Below are 18,400 nucleotides of genomic sequence, written 5' to 3'. Positions count from 1 at the left end.
TGTCACCATGCACAATACTGCTCTGGACCAGAACAGCAAAAGGCTTAAGTAATTGTGCCCTCAGTGTCTTGTGATTCAATGGGGACACAGGCCTGCATGTGAATTCAGGACATTTAAGTGGCCATGCCTGTAGTTACTGTTAGAATCAATGCAAGGAGTGTTTACAACACGTGGCATCCTTTTGGTGTGGTCAGAACTGAGATTCTGTAAATCATTTCACATCCATCACTATTTTTCACAGTCAGTATATTCTGAAAGATAAAATCTAAACATCAACCAGGTATGTTGCCTCTGAGAACAATTTATTATAGGACCATTGTTGTTGTATAGCTATGGTTTCCATTTTCACCTGATTTTAACTCAGAGCAGGCTCTATCATGGGTCCCCCAATCAGGCTACGATGTCTGCTTCAGCCTGGGTTCTGGAAAGCTTGTGCTTTTGTTTCTAACAGGACCAACAAGCACTTCATCTGTGGTCTGCTTAAAAATACCTGTTCAGGGGATGATGAGGAAAGAAAGACTTGAAACCTAAATACTTTAGGGACCTAGTGGGTTTTTTTTGTATAACTGATTTTTTTTTTTAGTTACATAAGTGTCACGATATTTATGAGAGAACATATCTTCTGTTTATGTTGATGCTGCACTTAGTGATTTGATTTAATTCCCTGGAATTTTCATTATGCTTAAATGCCTGTTTCCATTTCTTTTAAACCACAAGTTTTTGGACCATGTTTACATTTCACATCTTTCAGCTTCTCTCCAAAAACCACCCAGACCCATGCAGCTGGGGGTGTGGGTCTGGCAACCAACTCTAGAGTTTAATTGCTTTCAACTAATATGGGAAGAAAACTGTCTTCAAATTGTTGCTGGTACTGCTGATGCCATGAACACTTCAGTGGAAAAGCCATGCAGAAAAGTGGGCTGCTCTCCTAAAGTGCCATTATTAGGCATGAAGGCACTTAAGGGGCTTTCCTGTCAAGCTTTCTGATCTGTACCTTCCCACAGTGCTCAAATGAGAAGAGATGAAAGAATAATGTTAATTCAAATGTATTATGGAGAGAGAAGTAAGTTATTTTAAAGCCTGGGACTTAAGGAACTGCTGCTTCAGCTATGGCTTCAACCACCAGTAGTCTGCTAATTACTGGTTGTTGTGGTAATTACTTCTGTGTGTTCCAAGAATGGGTCAGCTGAAGCAGTATAGTTAGTTGGACACTTGCTGAGCAGGCAGATGTGTGCTGGAAGCACAGTTACTGTGACAACTGACTTCCAGTTGGATTTTCTGCTCTTGAATGTGCTGAGCAGAGTCATAGGTACAGGTGTTTCCTTTTTTCATGGATTACTGCTTGTCTGAGAGAGAGCAATTTTATTTTCTGTTTTCTTGTAAGCCATCTCTGAACTGTTTTTTCAGGTTGGAGCAATCCCTGCAAATGCAGCTGATGATGGACAGTGGTCTCAGGGACTTATTTCTGCTGTGAGTAACTACTTCTCTTGAGAAAACTGGCACGTTCTCTGAAGAAATAATGTCCTGTGAGAACACACAGTGACTTTTTTTTCCTGCCTTCTAGGCCCGAATGGTGGCAGCTGCAACCAGCAATCTCTGTGAAGCAGCAAATGCCTCAGTTCAGGGCCATGCCAGTGAGGAGAAACTCATCTCATCTGCCAAACAAGTTGCAGCTTCTACAGCACAGTTGCTTGTGGCTTGCAAAGTGAAGGCTGATCACGACTCTGAAGCCATGAGGAGGCTACAGGTACTTGTGTTTTAATTACTGAGAGCCCATGGCAGTGTTGTGTAAACAGAGCTTCAGCACTCCAAGGTTATGCATGTGTTCAACAAGTATTTCTCTAAGTGCTAGCCTGGGCTGTGGTCAGACTTCCTTTGTTTCTAGGAGTCAAGAGACAGCAGGTGCAGATAGAGCATTTCTAAAATGGAGAATCATTGTTAGACAAAAATCAGAGGAGAATCTAACGCAACATCTCAACTGAAGTCTGAGTGAGCTTCTTTACATAAAACTGGTTCCCTTTTATGTTACACATCCATTTCATGTGGAGCTTCTCTCAGCTGCTGCTGAATTAACACTGTATTTTGATGGGTAAAATCTAAAGTCTCTAAAAGTTTTGTTTGAGGATGGTAATTTTTAAAATGACTACAGCCTTCTCTGACATCATGCCCTGCAGGCTCAGCCTGGAACATACATACAACTATTTCAGCTGCCTTTTTTATACCACCTTTGGTGAACAGTGAAAATTCCCCTTTTTCTTGTACTTGCACAGCTGCTGCTAATGGACACTCAGTGCAACAGTTCATGTATGGCTAGGCAGAATCAAATTTAACAGAAATACACATGACTCAGTATCTGTCTGAGCATGAGGAACTGATGTCATCATTTTTTTTGAAAGTAGAAAAACGGTTTCAATATTTAGGAGAAAAAAAATATGTGAAAAATCTGTTTGTTTCTACGGAAAACAGTGGAATGTCATAGGGCAGTTATAAGGCTGAGATGGTTTTAGTGCTTTATACTGAATCCTTGTTCCTTTGAATCCTTCAAAGTCAAAGACTGACTTTGCCAAAGGGTGTGGGGAAGGTGGCAGTAACTGGAATAGTGCAATTTCTTCCGTAATATCTATGTGCTAAGATGGGTCCAAAGGAATTTTAAATGCAGAACAAACAACAGAAACAGGAAAAATTCAACTACTAGAGACTTTCTCAGTTCTGACAGGAAATTTGGGGTTCTCTGTCATTGTGGGCAAATATTATTAAATAGACATCAAATGTGAGAAATTGGAAGGGAATGTGAAAAGGAAACAAGCCCAAGCATGGACTGAAATTGAACTCTGCCATTTTACCAAGCTGCATTTCAGTCCCAGAATGAATAATGAAAGGAAGAGCAGTTTGCACTTGGAAATCATGTCCTTTATCATAGCAAAAACAGTGAGTTGATGTCTACTAAATATTTTTACTGGTGGACATGCCAAAACTACTGAGACTTTTCAGCTGGCTTTGCCCCCAGCAGAAATGTTTTACATAGCTTTAATCAATAGACTGGATTCAGGACTTAGAGTGTCTTGGTTTTTTCCTTCATACCCCAATGTGAACTGCATTTCCCATGAATGTAAATTTGGAAAGCGCTGTTAGAGAATCTTCCAAAACTTAATGAAGCAATTGGAAATGTTTCCATTCTTTCTGGATGAGCTCCAGACTGAGCAGAGCAAATTTTAAATAATTTATCCTTGGATCATTTTGGTAAGGAATATTTGAAAGTGAGATGCAGCTGGAAATATGGGATAGGGCCAGGGAAAGGCAGGGGGACAGGTTCAGAGCTGGTCCTGCCTAGGAAGGAGGGAAGGTTGGAAGCTGTGCCTTCCCTTCCCTGTGCCAGTGTGTCTCTAGCATGTGGGAGCAGGCTGTTTTGGGCTGCTGGCAGTATCCAGTTCAGACAACAAAAGATGTATTACACATGTTTGACTGTTTCTCTCTAGAAATCTGAGAATTTTTAGGAAAAAAAAGTTTAAATGTGAGATAACTATGGCTGTGGGAGTTGCTAACTTGCCCTGATTGAAGTCCATTAATTCAAAAACTTAATTGGTTTACAAGATCTTTATACAGTAGTTTTTAGTTTCTGTTCTTCTTTCTCAAAAAAAAAAAAAAAAAGTCGATCAGCATAATATAACTCGTAATTTCATCCACTGCTTTATTTCAAACTGCAGGGGAAAAAAAATCTCATTTGTGACTTCTCCAACTTTCAACTTCTTAAACAAAGGAATTTTGTTCTCTCTGTACCACTGATTTTCAAAGATTAATTTGCTTTTCACTGGGGAAAAAACCCCCATACCTTTCCTGTACAGTCAAGCAAAGATGTTTGTTTTGATGTTCAGACAAATCCATATTAGTTATGTATTTCCCTTATTACTAAATTTCTTCTTGTTCTCAAAGGCTGCAGGAAATGCTGTCAAGCGTGCATCAGACAATCTCGTCAGGGCAGCCCAAAAAGCAGCATTTGGAAAAGCAGAGGATGATGATGTTGTGGTCAAAACAAAGTTTGTGGGTGGCATCGCTCAGGTTGGTACAATCACTCCTGACATAAAGCAGGGAAAAGCCATCACAGAAATGAGGGGTGTTACAATGTCCACCTGCTGCATTGCAGGCTGGACAAATTATTGAGAAATCTATGATCAATTACTTGATGCCTCATTATCATGATCCCCTGACATAAGGGCACAGTGATGTCCTGCGTGGTAGCTGCACTTCTCCACTGAGCATTGCTGTAATAGCAGTTACCATCGTCCAATTGCTTTTACTTTTGTTCTGATTAAATGAATGGATCTTTTCAGGATTCTCTTATGTACTTCAAATGTTCCCAAATCTTAATGAAACAGTGATTTTGCATATATTTAAGCAAAGAAATAGAGAATGAGAGATAAAAACCAATGATGTTTTGTTACTGTGACCATAGTAATTATTGGGAAATTATAACAATATTTAAAAGTAGATTTTAAGGCTCTGAGGTACCAACTTCTAGATTCCTTTTAATGAATGAGGTACATCATATACTGTACTTGCTACTTAAAAGATACTGGACTTGATTATTTCTGCATGTCTGTACTGCTGTCATTTTTTCTTTGGCACTCTGAGATGCAGGAAAATACTGTGCATACCTGCAGTAAGGAATGTTCAATTTTACTGTCACTCAGACATTCTGTTAAGATATGGTGCTTATTCTACATGTTCTAAACCCCCACCCTGCTGAATGTTGGGAGAATGCAGAGCTGTAAAACTCATCATGGGTGCATGGTAAAACTATAGTGGTAGATTCTTTTTTTTCAAGTGGAAATGAAATACTTTTCTTGATGGCTAGTCCTGGCATCTGGAAATATTTGAGCAATTCCTGATGAAGTCATTGAAATTAGGTGCTTCTCTGGAGAATGCTCACATGGGCCAGCTGTGACTGTGGTGTCATAGAGAAAGAAATACTATTTTTCAGACAGTATTCCTTGCTGCTTCTGTTTTCTAGATTATTGCAGCCCAAGAAGAAATGCTGAAGAAGGAGAGAGAGCTGGAAGAGGCAAGGAAAAAACTGGCTCAGATCCGCCAACAGCAATACAAATTTCTACCCACAGAGCTGAGAGAAGATGAGGGTTAACTTTAACCTGCTGAGATTTTTCTTCCTTTTTATTCTTTTGTTTTCTTTTTTTTTTTCCTTTTTTTCTTTTAAAGAAATAAGCTAAAGGGGGACAGCACATTGAGAACTGCTCTGACAGCATACTGATATGCCAAGCACTTAGCTAAATAAACTGCCTGTCATAGCTTTGGATGAGCAGAGGGCAATAAACACTTGTTCTTTCCCACCTGCTCAGCTGAGGTGCATGATGATCAAATAATGGTACAGTGTTAGGTTCATCATTCCTGTTCCTCCCTTGATTTATATCTCAGGAGAGAATGTTTCACTTTTTACTAAAGATACTAAGTCAGTATTATTGTCACTTTCCTGATGCTTGAGGTATTTATCGTTCCTTGACTTGTTCTAAAATATTGATAATATTAGGAAAAGAGTCAAGAAATCTTTCATATGATAAATATCACATGAGCTGGTGGTTGTCCCCCAAGAACCCTTGTAAAAAGAAGACCAAGATGGAGAAGGATGTATAGCTGAGTGGAGAAACACGCACGAGTGTGGGTTTGAAGAAGAAGCCTGTCCTCTTTCAGTGTTATATAGCTGGTTCACCCCAAAACTGGAGGAATTGTCTCTGCAGCTGTTTGCACTACTAGTATTATTCCTTACCTGATACAACAAGCTTCTGCTTGTACAGTATTTAGGTTTACATAATGTGGCAATAGCCATTCTTTAAAGAGCTCAAAAAACAAAGAAATGGAAACCTTGTCACTGCCTCAATAATAGCAGGTTCATGAAAGAAAATGCTGTTTCAATTATATACCTCTAATGTGTGACTACTTTTACAGTATTATACACACATACACATGCTCTAACATTGGACTGAATAGTTTGCATTTTGTTTTTTTATTGAAATTATCTGGTTCGTACTGTGGTATTTCTGTTAGAATGTATCTCAGTTAAAAAAGGGAAATGCCCAGTACAACAAAAGACTATCACAACTCTTGTTATTATTTTAATAATTACATTTATAATTATTATGTTTTGAAACCTGTGGGAATTGTAGGAGAAAAGAATAAGTGATTTACAAGTAGATTTACAGTTTTTCCTGTAATATATTTTTTAAAAATTTGGACTCTAGAGAGTTTGTTTTCATAGTTGCTATTGATGAAAAAGTATTCACCAAGGAATTACAGAGAAGAAATAGCAGCAGTCTGTCAGCAATCTTTGTGCAGAAAGGTACAGTATGCTCTCAGTATCTCTGTTGTGACCTAAACAATAGCAACTTGGGTAGAGTAACATATTTTACTATGTGAAAAAGAGAACACAAATCACAGCAACTTTAAGTAGCAAAAGCTAAACTGTTTGAATAACTACAGAAACACCATCTCTCCTAACAGTAGTTTCCAACATGTCTCCAACTCCACTCAAGCCCTCCTAACAATAATGACAAGTGTGTTTAGGTCAAAGGATGTGCCCCTCCAGTCCTTCTGAAGGCTGTGCTGTCCTTGCATCCAGCCAGGTACATTCAGCTGAGCCTGACTTGTGTTCTGTGCATACCCACCTAGTTGTCCTTGCTGCAGAAAACACCTGTCTTGTAGACTCCCCAGTAACCCCCTAATGGTAGATTCATCAGTTTAGATAGTGCTAACTCCTCATTTAAGTTACCTGCATGAGACAGAATTATCAGGAATTTTGTTACACTAGTACTAAATATATAGCAAAAATCCGCTAAAGAATTAATAAATATTGAAGTGTAAAAAGGTTTTTATTGTCTCTTCTCTGATACTGACATATTTCAGATTCAGTAGAGTCGCTGGAAAATCCACAATCATGAGAAAAAAATGGTGTGTCTCAAATGGAATCACTGGCATTGACAGATGTGCTGTGATGTGTGTGTGCAATGCAAACCCTGTACTATCAGAGATGTGCTATTCTGAGTTCTTTCGTTTGCTACTTCAACACAGTTCGGGTTTATGTTCAACTCACTGTGAACAGTGTCACAGTCTGGAATCCTCCACCGAGAAAAAGGCTTCTGTAAGTCTTTGGGCAGAAGGCTAAACTGGTGTTTATTGTTGTAAGACCTAAATAAAGACTGCTCAAGTGACGGGGATTTTCTGCTCCTTTTGGTAGGTTCAACTCCTTTACAGCTTATGCCTTTCCTTTTCTTACCTGGACAGCTTCACTTTCTGATCTCTTTCAGAAAGATCTGCAAGACAGATTTGCTACTACTTCCCTTTCAACCTACCTTTAACTGTTATTTGATCTCATTAAAGCATGAAGAAAGATGATGCTCTCTTTAACATCATGCCACTATTTTATTGTAGGGATAATACTGATGTAATATACTTGGGTCAGGATGGTATTTGCCAGTTTGATATAAACCAAAAAAACCTTGTCAAATGCAGCTATGTATGGAAATTATATAGCTAGAAAACTTTATCAGTATGTAGAAGGTAAGAGCATGTTCAAATTGTGCTCCAGAGAAAAGTGTTTGGGAAGTCCATTTTAGCACAGCTGTTTTGAGACTTCTCTATTTCTGATTTAGTGCCCCCTCTTACATGACAGAAAGTATTTTTTCCTTAGCTGGGTGCTCGATAGAGGAACCACAGTCAGGTGAATAGCTGAGCTGGACAACTGAAGTATTTTTTTACTCAGAATTTTAGGTCTTCATTTGTGAACCATTAATATAAGGTCATCCAAAGTCTTTCAACTTATTCCTTGCTGTTATAATTTGCAGTGTTGCTGAAGTTCACATGTGAACATCTGTGGAGTTTGGAACTAGTCCATCCATTTCTTTGGCATGGGAACTTGCAGCAGGAAGTGACAAGTTGGAGTAAGGGGTAGATGCTAATTAATAAGAAGGACAGATGTTTACTTTGTTCTGTTAACTTGTGAAATGATGAATGAGCTCTGTTGTATCTCACCCTTCTTCATGTGAAATCCACTCTGAGAATTGTATGCAAATTAAAAACAAAATGCCTCAAAGTTCTTTGTGTACAAATAGTGTAATGTCATTTCCCAACTGTTCAAAAAATTGAATATTTCATTGTTTGTCTAAACTTTTATACTTCAGAAGCCTCAAAACTGAAACAAAAACTGAATTCAGACTTTTTTCTTATGTCCCTTTCCCTTTGATTTTCTGCATGTTCATTACTTAATTGCTAATGAAGGGAGGAGTGCAATCTAGAAACCTCCTCAACCTATATATGTTGAGATCATGAGTGCATTTCTGTTTTTCATCAGTCTTATCAAACTGGTAAGATGTTCAGCCCAGGAGTATGGCATTTACCATCCCTACATATTCTGTAACCTCTTGGGTTTTGGGTTTTTTCCCCTTTAGGAGTGGGCTTGGTTTAGGGGCAGGTAGCTTTCACTGTAAGTTTTCTCCTTATGTAATTGCATCATGGTTAACAAAGAGCATTATCTGCCCATAATTGTCATGATTTCTGAAACCTGCTTTTCCATATTCATGTTACTTACATTAAACACATTGTGGTTGGTCATGTTAATGGAAGAACATATTTCTGTGGCACAGTTTGTGATGCCAAATGCAAAAACTGTTTAGTCACATGAGTCACCACTCTGTTAGAAATTGCCCTCATTTACCGAGCTATAAGTGCCATTTTGTCACTTTAAAAAAAAACATTTTAAAACATAAAAAACAGTACAAACCCTGTTTTTTCTCAAACTAGCACTTTGTTGCAGTGGAAGAACCTTCTGTTCAAGATAGTTTTGAAATTTTATGCTGAAGTTTCTAGGGGTTTCAGCTCTCACTTTAATGTCTTCCTTTCCTTTTAAAGTTTTAACCCCAAGAGTGGCACAATGAAGTTTGTGGTCATGCTGCCACACCATTTTGTGTAGTATTCATCTGGCCATAAAAATAAATAGGTAATATATTTTAGTTTGGTCTTCACCAACAATAAGCCAAAAGCCCCTTGAAAGATTTTTTTCTTTTTTTTTTCTCTTTCCCCTTTCAGGTATTTGTGACTTGTGCACACTGGTGGTCATGCAAAGGAATATTTTTCTCCTTAAGCAAAATAAGGCTGAAGTTGCCTGCAAGAGGTTAAAATTCCCAAGTGACAGAGAAGAATGTTCCATTTCAAGTTCTGCTGCACAGAGAAAACTAGGAGTGCTTACTTTATGATATGTCACTATCTTTGTATCAGGTATCCTTTGGGACTGTTCAATACCCTTAAAGTACATGTGAACCACGCAAATATATGGAAAAATCAAACACCAGTTATTCAAGGATGTTCAATACTTGCTGTTGTTCAGGGTTTTTTGGGGGGAAGTCATGTTTTGCTTTCATATTTTAATGATTTACATTTCTAAATGTAAAAAATTTGTAAAATTTGACATTTTTCCATGTCAAATACAACTCTGTGCATACTGCCTAATTTGGATGGTGTAAAGCTTCTCTGACAAACATGATTTTATTTCCATCCTGGTTATTTTCTTGATTTTTAAAATGGATAACAAGGGCTGCTGACTTTGTACCATTCTAAAATGTCCACTGTGAGGGTTTATCCAGGTGAAGGAGGTTTCTTTTGGCACGGTTATATGTAACAAGTTTTGCTATGAAGTTAAACATCTCTTTATTAAAAAATTACATGGAGCATTAAGTTTAGAAGGCCAGAACTTATGATGATGAAAACTGGCTCATAGTACTGAATCAAATGTTAATTTAACAGTCAGAGGCATTTTCAAGTTGTGGAAAAGAAGCTGCATTAAGACAGTGAGAAAATGTCACTGGCTATTTTCTAAATACGTTTGTTGCTCTTAAAGTGCTGAATTTAATAAAAGTAATTGGAATCTTCAATGCCACACAGATCAATATTCAGCACTGCCTGGGCTGTTAGTATAACCCTTTGGTTATAGAATAACTGCCTGTACTATGCTCCATCTTCTCTGAACATGGTTCAAAATCAGGTCTTTGTGGCTCTTTGTATTTTGTGAGTGGCAACTGACCAAGTAAAAAGGTTAGCAGGGAGGCTTCCTCCAGCATTATAGTCGATGATATTTGCATTCAAATTGCATTGCATATTCTAAGTTATTGATTAAAATTAATTTGAATATAAGTCACCAAACTGTTGAGCTGATTAAGTGTTGGAAAGAATGGTCAGATTCTGGGGCAGTGGGTATGTTATAAATGTGTTTGCACTGTATTGTACACTTTCCAGTTCACCCATACTACATTATGTGTATTAAGGATGTACTGCCAGACAGTAGTTCATCAGCCTTGGTTACAAACCAGAAAAAGTATTCAAGTCCCAGTTCACCAAACGCTGCAGCATATATTCACATTATTTTTTTTTTAAATCTTTCATATTCTGTCTGCAATACAGTTGCCTCAATTTGGAATTAAGCCCATGCTTAAGAGATTTCTAAATGACAGTGTTTCAGACCTCAGAGAGACAATGCTTGGCCTGGGGGCTTTACTGCTATGCTGCTAGAACCACCTTCTCCATCATACCCATTCCAAGATCACCACAGCAGATTTCAAGCATTAATAAAACTAATCTAGTCTTAGAAACCCATTCCTCATTTGTCCTTTGTAGAGCACTACAAATGAGCAACTCCTATTTTAAAGATGGCAAAATTATGTTGCAGGAAGGGAGATAATTTGTTCAAATCCATAGAGCAGGTTGCCCTGAATGCAATAACTAGTCCAGTTTGTGTGATCTACACACAACTAGATGGACCAGTGGGGGCCATGTTCAGCAAAGAGTTAATACTTATATTCCCATCTAGTTCATATATACATTATTTTGTGCATTAATGTTTCTGCACTCTGTCAGTTCCAGAGAAATGAAATGCATTCTTTATTGGTAACTGTATAGCAGAGGGACTTAAACAGTGATTGTGATTAGAGCCAAGAATAACCATCTTTCACTGCCAAGGTTTTAGACAAACATCCTGTCTTCCAGAGTTGAATTTAAGCTGCAAGAATCTTTGCTCAGTTCCTTGGCTTTGCCTTATGTTGTAACCACTTCTGTTAAGGCACCAGCCTCAGTTCCCTTCCATTTAGGACTTAATGCACTCTTTTTCTCTGGATTTTTCTACAAGAGAAGTGACAGCTTTAATAATTTGGACAAAAGCTTTGCAGCTTATTTAAATCAGCCTCCTGCTTTCCCAAAGCTTCCTGGAAAATATGATGACAATCCTGAGGCACTGAAGCCTTTAGTGTGACACTTTTAGCCACAGAACCTGTTTTGAAATTTAGTCAGAGATGCCTTTAATCAGCTGCAGTGATTCTGGTCTGTCTGAATTACTTACTCTTTGCCTTCAGCTACATAAGCATGAGTATTTTCTCTCTTCTAAATATTCATCTTTTGTTTGCATTTTTTAATGATAAATGAGTTGAAATGACACTATATTTCTAAAAGGCTAGCACAGTTTCTCAAGATCCAGTCTGATGATTATGTTTTAAGACATAATTTTTTTTAAGACTGAACTTTTGCTTTATGAAGTCAGTAGTGATTTTAGCTAAATGTTTGTGTGTGAGTGTAACTTTAAGAATGTTTCTTTTTGTCTTAGAAAAATGAAAGTGAGTGAGAATTTTAATGACATGTTGCTGATCTCATATATATTGCTGATCTTTTCTGATCTGGGACTTGTGTTACTGAGATTTCACATGTGAAAACTGTGGGGAAAAAAAATAAGAGTTCAACAAGATGACCTCAGAAAAAGAGCTTCATCGGTCATTCCACTGTGTTTGGCTTGCATTCCAGTTGCTATACTCTATCATTTAGTGGTGATAATAAGGCTATTTAGGGTAATTCTCAAACTAAACCACTGCCGTGACATGCCTGTGATGCTTCCAGATGCTGTAGCTCAGCAATTCAGGCCACAGAGAAAATTTTCTGGTTAGTTTCTTGACTGCTCAGGAGTCATCTCAGATCTCGTCCAAATCACAGGAGTGGCTCTTTACTACATGACCAGATCCCTCCTATTTTGGTTTGTTCAAGATCTTTTTATTTGAAAATAGGCTAGATGCAGACATTTATCTTCATAGGATGTCCTACTTCTCCCCTGGAACTGGAAAAACTGAATATGCTGAGTATTTTGTAGACTAAATGTTCTGTAAAATAAAGCAGGCTGCCATTGAACCCATCTCAGAAGAGGTCAGGCCTATTCAGATCTTCTTCCCTATCTTAAGGATAACACCCATTAAAAGAGAACCTTCCATTTGGTCATTTTTCAAAAGTATTTGCTTACAACAGAGTTCAAACTGCTTGATCCCTGTGTAGATTCATAATGAGTAGATTCACAATGTCAGTTGATGAAGAGAGCAGGTACTCCCCTTTATTGTGTTGTTTCACACCCTTCCTCCACCCTGCCAAACATGCTGTGTGGTTCCTGGTATCCTGGCTGCCTCTGAGTGGAGGGAGAGCTGCTGGATACAGAACAGAAAGTTGCCTGTAGTTTCCTTCTGGGGCTGTAAGGGCAGGCACAGGTTAGGGAGTGGCTTTGTGATTTGCAGAGGTCTCTCTCTGGTGGTTCCACATTATTGCACTGGAACTGAGAAGCCAGCACAGCTTTGGATATGTGGGAATGTGTCCTAGAAATGGGGCTGGGCAAACACTGCAACACAGGCAAGTCTAAATCCTGTGCTGGAGACAAAAAAAATAATCCCTGTGACCAAAGTTTGGGGGTCAGAACATGAGGTAACAGCTTTCCATCCTTTAATAGACAAAATGAAAGACACTGCAGCATCTTTATTGCAAAAGGGAAACAGGATAAGGACTGGGGGAACTTCACTTGGATTTTCCTAGCAGGTAAATGTCGTGTTACTTTCAAGTTCATAGAATGGTTTAGCAAAACTGCAAAAATACATTAATTGAGACAGCAAGAAGACCATTTGAGGCTTGTTTCAGATATTTGCTTCCAGAAGGATTATACCATCTCTACTTGTCCCTGCCAGTAAAAATGGCAGTGTCAAAAGGGTAAGTTACACTTGCAGTGACACCACTTATGGGGAATTACAGAATTATATTTAAAATCAGGTGAACTCAAATGTTGTTTTAGTCCCTTCTGATCTTGCAGAAAAGTAAATAGTGGCTTTTGAGACATCTGTGCATTTCTGAGAGTCCAAGCCACCTTAGAGTTCAAACAAAAATATATGCAGTAACTGGGGCATGTTAAAAGCCATGACTTCATTTCTTAGAACTTTAACAGCTGTATAGCTCAAAGACAAATAATTCATCCCTGGCTGTTCCCTGTAATAACACAGACATCCAGAAAATGCCTGGCATTTTTTTGTTCACTACTTGGGATCAAATTCATCTGATTTTGTTTCCTTCTGGACTAAGAACAGACTATTCTTTATGCTGCAGCCCTAAGGAGAAATTTTGCATCTCGCTGCAGCTTTGTTTCCACACATTAGAAAATTGTCCCTGGAAAATTGTCTTGTGTTAGCAGTACTTGTCCAGTCTCATGTCCAGCCCCTTCCATCAGCAGTGAGTTCCTGTTGCTTTGTTTAGATTTTCAAAGAAAAATGCATCTCTTTGCTCAAAAACCACTTGGCAGCTCTTCAGCCTAACTGCTTCCCCAGAGCCCCACGAGCTCTGTAAAGAGCTGCTCCTGCAGGACTCATTCTAGGGACCAGTTTTGAATGCTCTGACACCTTTTTTTCCCCTGCAGAAACTTCCATGGTCAGAAATCTTGAACTGCTAAGCACAGCATTTCAAAGGGCAGAAATTCTGAAATCAAAAGGAAATGAGAGTCTGTTCTGAGAGCCAAAGGAAGAAGTGTTTTGTTTAAGCATAAGAGACTAAGCCAGATATGGCTCCACTGGATACAAACAGCAAGAAGGTGAGTGCAGATTTGGGAGACAGGGTGCTATTTAAATTCACAGTAGTGTTGGCATAAGAGGAATTGATATGTATTGGTCCTAAATTAGATTAGGCAGGAAGAAAATTCTGGACTAGTCTTTGAGAGGTCAAATTGCCTTGACATCAAGAATGGGAGACAGGCTTTAACAGTCACAGTAAGGGTTTGGCCTCAGGGCCTTTGTGTCTCTGCCCTTTACAGAGTGTTTACTTTGTGATGGGAACCCAGTGTTAGGGTTCCAGGGTAATCATCCTGAGTGACTGAATTTAAACAGCTGCCCAGATTACTTTCAGTCCCTGCAGTCAAGCCAATGCATGTACAAGTGTGTTAGTGCATCCAGTCTGTTTCTCTGCTATTGCAAGTACTACTGTAGAAAACTTTTTCTGGTGATTTCACCCAATCTACCAGTTTTAATATACTTTTTAATGCTTTTCTGGAGATCCCTGTAGACTGCTCTTAAAGGTTTTTCTTTTCAAGAATCCTGGGTGTTTATAACCTGCCCTTCAGTATCAGGTTTATGTTGACATCCTTACACTTCTCTCACAGCCTGGCCACCTCTTCAGAGCTTTGTTCTTCATTCATGGTTTTCACTGCCCCAAATCAAATATAGTCTTGAAGCTGAGACTGAGTAGAAAAGAGAAATTTGAGTGACAGAGTCTCTGCTGCTAATTTGCTTTGATGCTTTTGCAGCCCACTGCTTCTTGCAGGGGCCACTTTCCAGCAGAGCCTGAACTGCTGTTGAAAACTGTGTTTCCTGCTACACACAGCTCTCAACCAAAGCAGAAATCAAAATAAGAGCAAACCCAGTGCAGACTCTGGCAAAGATCACCCTCTCTTCATATATAAAAGGGAAGCATTTAGCCTGACCTCATAAAAGACAGAACTTGAAGGACCATTCTACACTTTGAAATTCTATCCTCAATGGCATGGGAACAAAATGCTGACTTGGGAATTTCAGCAGCTCATTTCGTTCTGCTCAGCCCGCTCTACTTCCTGAGCATGAAGCAGCTATTGCATCATCCCAGGAAAATGAAGGTTATTGGGTCACTGCCTGTCCTTATAATCTGCTCAGCAAGGAATTTCACAAGGGTATAGACTAGTGCCCAGAAAAACATTTAATAAGATCTAGAAAATTATGGCTGCTACAAGCAGAGGCCTCTTAAAAGTTTGCAGGAGGCCTACCGTTTGGATGAGTTAGAAGCACACCCTGCTCTATAAATATCACTTAAAACCAGCTGCTTCCAGGAGCCAAGGAGAGAAATAGCTAAGGGAGAGAGTCCACATGAGTTAGCTAGAAGCTTAGTACCTTTCTTAACATGCAGGCCTGTGTTAAATGGGGGAAAGTCACTACCAAGATCCTACTTGCCTCCAGAATGTGTCAGGTAAACTCCACCCTGGGGTGCAGGTATGGCTGAAACTTGATGTAAAACAGTACCCTGTCTTCCCTTGCAAGTGTTGTATATTCTCTGTATGTGAATTTTCAACTCCTTTCATTTGAGAGACAGAACAGTATCTGGATTTGTGTACCAAACCAAAAAGGACAATTCCATGGCTTTGTTCTTCGATTGGATTGCACCTTTTCACTAGGGAATAAATCCTAGGATTTAAGGAAACCACCCACCTAGTGGACAAATGCCACAACAGACAAGATTAAACCTATTAATAGCAGAAGAGTGCTGTCACTGTAGAAACTCAATGTGTCTTGCAATCTCAGACTCTCTCTCCACTTCCTCTGGTGATGATTTGACTGTGAGCTTGGAGCTTTCCCCTTGCTCTTCTTCAGCCAGCCTGCTGGTGCTGACAGTTCCTGCATGCCTGTGTGAATGACCCATTTCTGCTGTCTTTGCACTTGATCGCTGGGAGGGTTGGACTGCAAAGCATTTCCTACTCACATTTGTCCGCTCACTCTCTTTTAGCCCACCAAAGAGAGGTGAGTTGATGAGAAAGTGATTGTTTCAGGAAGTGATTTTGGGTGAAGTTTCACTTTTTCATCTTCCATTTGTTCCTTGCTTGTGGACTGAACGTAAGAGAAAAGCTTTGTGAAATTTAACTGGTGTTTCTGGCATACAGCTGCTTGGAACCTCTTAATTTGGCTTTGCTTGAGAGGAGCAGAGGGACTGAAGAGATGAAGGAAGGAAGGAAGTAGGAAAACTTCATCATCCTGCAATGGACTCTCTGGAGGATCTTGCTTTCAGCAGTGACTCACAGCTGACCTCATCCCACCAAACAAAATTAGCTTTGTTGATGTTGCTCCAGACGTGTCTCCTCTCAAAGCTGCTTTGAGCTGCAAGCACCTCTGGCACGAAGGTGGTCTGGGAGCTGCAGAGTCTTCAAGGCAGGGTTTGAGCTACAGCAGAACATGAGATCAAGCCACACCCTCGCAGGGGTGGCAGAGATGAGCAATGCTCCTGCTTTGCTCACTCCCAGCCACTGATGCTGTTTGCACTGCCCAGCTGCAGGGATGTGCAGTGGAAAGCAGGAAGAGTGTTATTTCTAGGAAGAGTTGCTGATTTCTCCCATTTGTGTCAGCTGGTCTGTGCCTGAAAAAGCTGCTGCTTGTGCTCCACCACCTCATCCCAAACCACAAATACAGTTCAACCTCTTCAGCAAGCAATGCTGAACTGCATCAGAGTTTTAATTCAGGTGAAGTGTGAAACTGCAAATATACTAGTGAGCACAATTCCACACAGCATTCTTGCACTACAGAGATAGATGAAATTTTTACCAACAGACAGAATAGTCAATATTGAAAATATTAGAGAAATAATTTCTAGTTAGTAAGTCCATTTTTATAATGGGTAACGTGAGAACAAAAGGCACAGGGGAACAGAGGTTTTGGAAAATGGAGCTTAATACTAAATTATGTATTTCATATTGTTTTAAAAAAACCCAACATAAGCAGTGCCTTTGAGTAGATGAAATCTAAAACATCTGCAAGAACTCCTAAATAAACCATGGAAAGTAGGAAGAATTCAACAAATGTTGGGAAACAAAGGAACAAGGAGCTGGGTGGAATTTGTGTGTCTGCTTTAACATGCTAAGCTCTCCCCCATACTGTTGTCACTATTGCTACACAGAAATTGTACTTTCACTCTTTGACTGTGTAAAACTTCCACTAACATTGAGAATTTACAGCCCTCAAGCCTGAGAGCTGAATTTCTTCTACCACTCAGCTATATGGCTCTTGGCAATTTTCCTCTCTTCTTTCAGTGAATATAGGTAATGGAATTCATTTTTATTTTTCTCTTTAGAGAGAGGTAATCAATGTTTAACTTAGGCAAAGAGTTAATTTGGCATAACCTCTAAACTATTTTAAGTCAAAAGGATAACACAACAGTTTCAAAAATGGGATAACCTTTAGTGTTAATTCTGCCTCTTGTTAGGTTATCTTTTAACCTATTTTGCTTCCTCTTTATTTGTATCTCCAAAGACATTTGGGTGAGGTAGACCAAGCAGTGAAAATTACCTCCTTTAAACATACCTTGGAATAGCCACAGTTCAGATCCAGCACAACACTTACCCCAAGTTACCAGCAGCACAGCCAGGTCCTATTCCTGCCCCCTTCTCATGGAAAGAGTTCTCCCACACCTCTAAAATCCACAGAAGCACAAGTGGAACTAGTGCTCATCAGGCATGGGGGACATAGGAAAACAAGTTATTTCACATACCTGTGGAGAACTCTTCCTATAACCTGGGAAAAGGTTTGTATGGTCAGGGGTCTTTAAAAATTAGAGATTGGTGAAGCATCCTTCTTCAGGTATCTTAACATACAGGATTTGGAGGGGAAACCACTTGGTATAACAACTTTTGGTATAAAACACTGAACTTCATTGCAGGAATGGTCAATAAGCTATTTTCTCTTCATTTAGTTCTCAAATTGTTGCAGACAGCTCTATTTGAACTGTTTTAAAAATAAAATTCAATCAGAAGAGTATTGCACACAGGCATGAGACCTAGGAAGTACAGTGATAGAAAGCTTCTTCCCTTTTTTCCTCCTCAAACTAAACTGTTAACAGTTTTTCTCATTCTTACTATGTTTGGCTCAGAATCAACTTCTCTGGACAGGAAAAGGAAACAAAATGGGCGAAATGTCTCAATATTAGCATTAAGGACAAGGGAGTGACTTCCTCAGAAGTATTTTTTTTTTCATATTACTACTTCTGGTGTCCAATCTCTCATTTAGGAGTAGTTTGAGTACCTCTCTGCTATATTTCTTTGAGAAATCAAATGCTATAAATGGAAGAAGCTAACACCAAGTCTATGTATGCCTTCTTGTCAGGATAATTCTTCTTTGAGGTACAAGTCATTGTTGTGGAAAGGCAGAAAAAGATCCATTTTGTATACAAAAGTGCAATTATTAACCACTTCCTCTATTGTCAGCATGATCAGGACTGCAGTTCCACACAATACACCTCCTCTGTCCTTATTTAACTTAGCTGCTGTGCCCACAGTGAAGCA

General features: G+C 39.2%; 1 protein-coding gene across 14 annotated transcripts in view; it reads left to right on the top strand.

The window, feature by feature from the left end:
- The window catches only part of TLN2 (talin 2), a 146,173-nt gene extending 136,447 nt beyond the window's left edge, over positions 1-9,726 (top strand). For 13 of the 14 annotated variants that reach the window (XM_041418350.1, XM_041418348.1, XM_041418354.1 and 10 more), the window contains 4 exons: positions 1,408-1,470; positions 1,565-1,747; positions 3,931-4,056; positions 5,009-8,095. In XM_041418350.1, the coding sequence (XP_041274284.1) occupies positions 1,408-1,470; positions 1,565-1,747; positions 3,931-4,056; positions 5,009-5,137 (501 nt within the window). In that variant the 3' untranslated portion in view covers positions 5,138-8,095. Of the gene's footprint in view, positions 1-1,407; positions 1,471-1,564; positions 1,748-3,930; positions 4,057-5,008; positions 8,096-9,087 lie in introns of those variants that run through there. The other variant, XR_005953697.1, reaches the window with a different exon arrangement.
- Positions 9,727-18,400: the final 8,674 nt, after the last annotated feature.

The sequence above is a fragment of the Onychostruthus taczanowskii genome, unplaced genomic scaffold (genome assembly GCF_017590055.1).
Source record: "Onychostruthus taczanowskii isolate IOZ18803 unplaced genomic scaffold, ASM1759005v1 scaffold6, whole genome shotgun sequence".
NCBI lineage: Eukaryota > Metazoa > Chordata > Aves > Passeriformes > Passeridae > Onychostruthus > Onychostruthus taczanowskii.
This window is presented reverse-complemented; position numbering and strand designations above follow the sequence as displayed.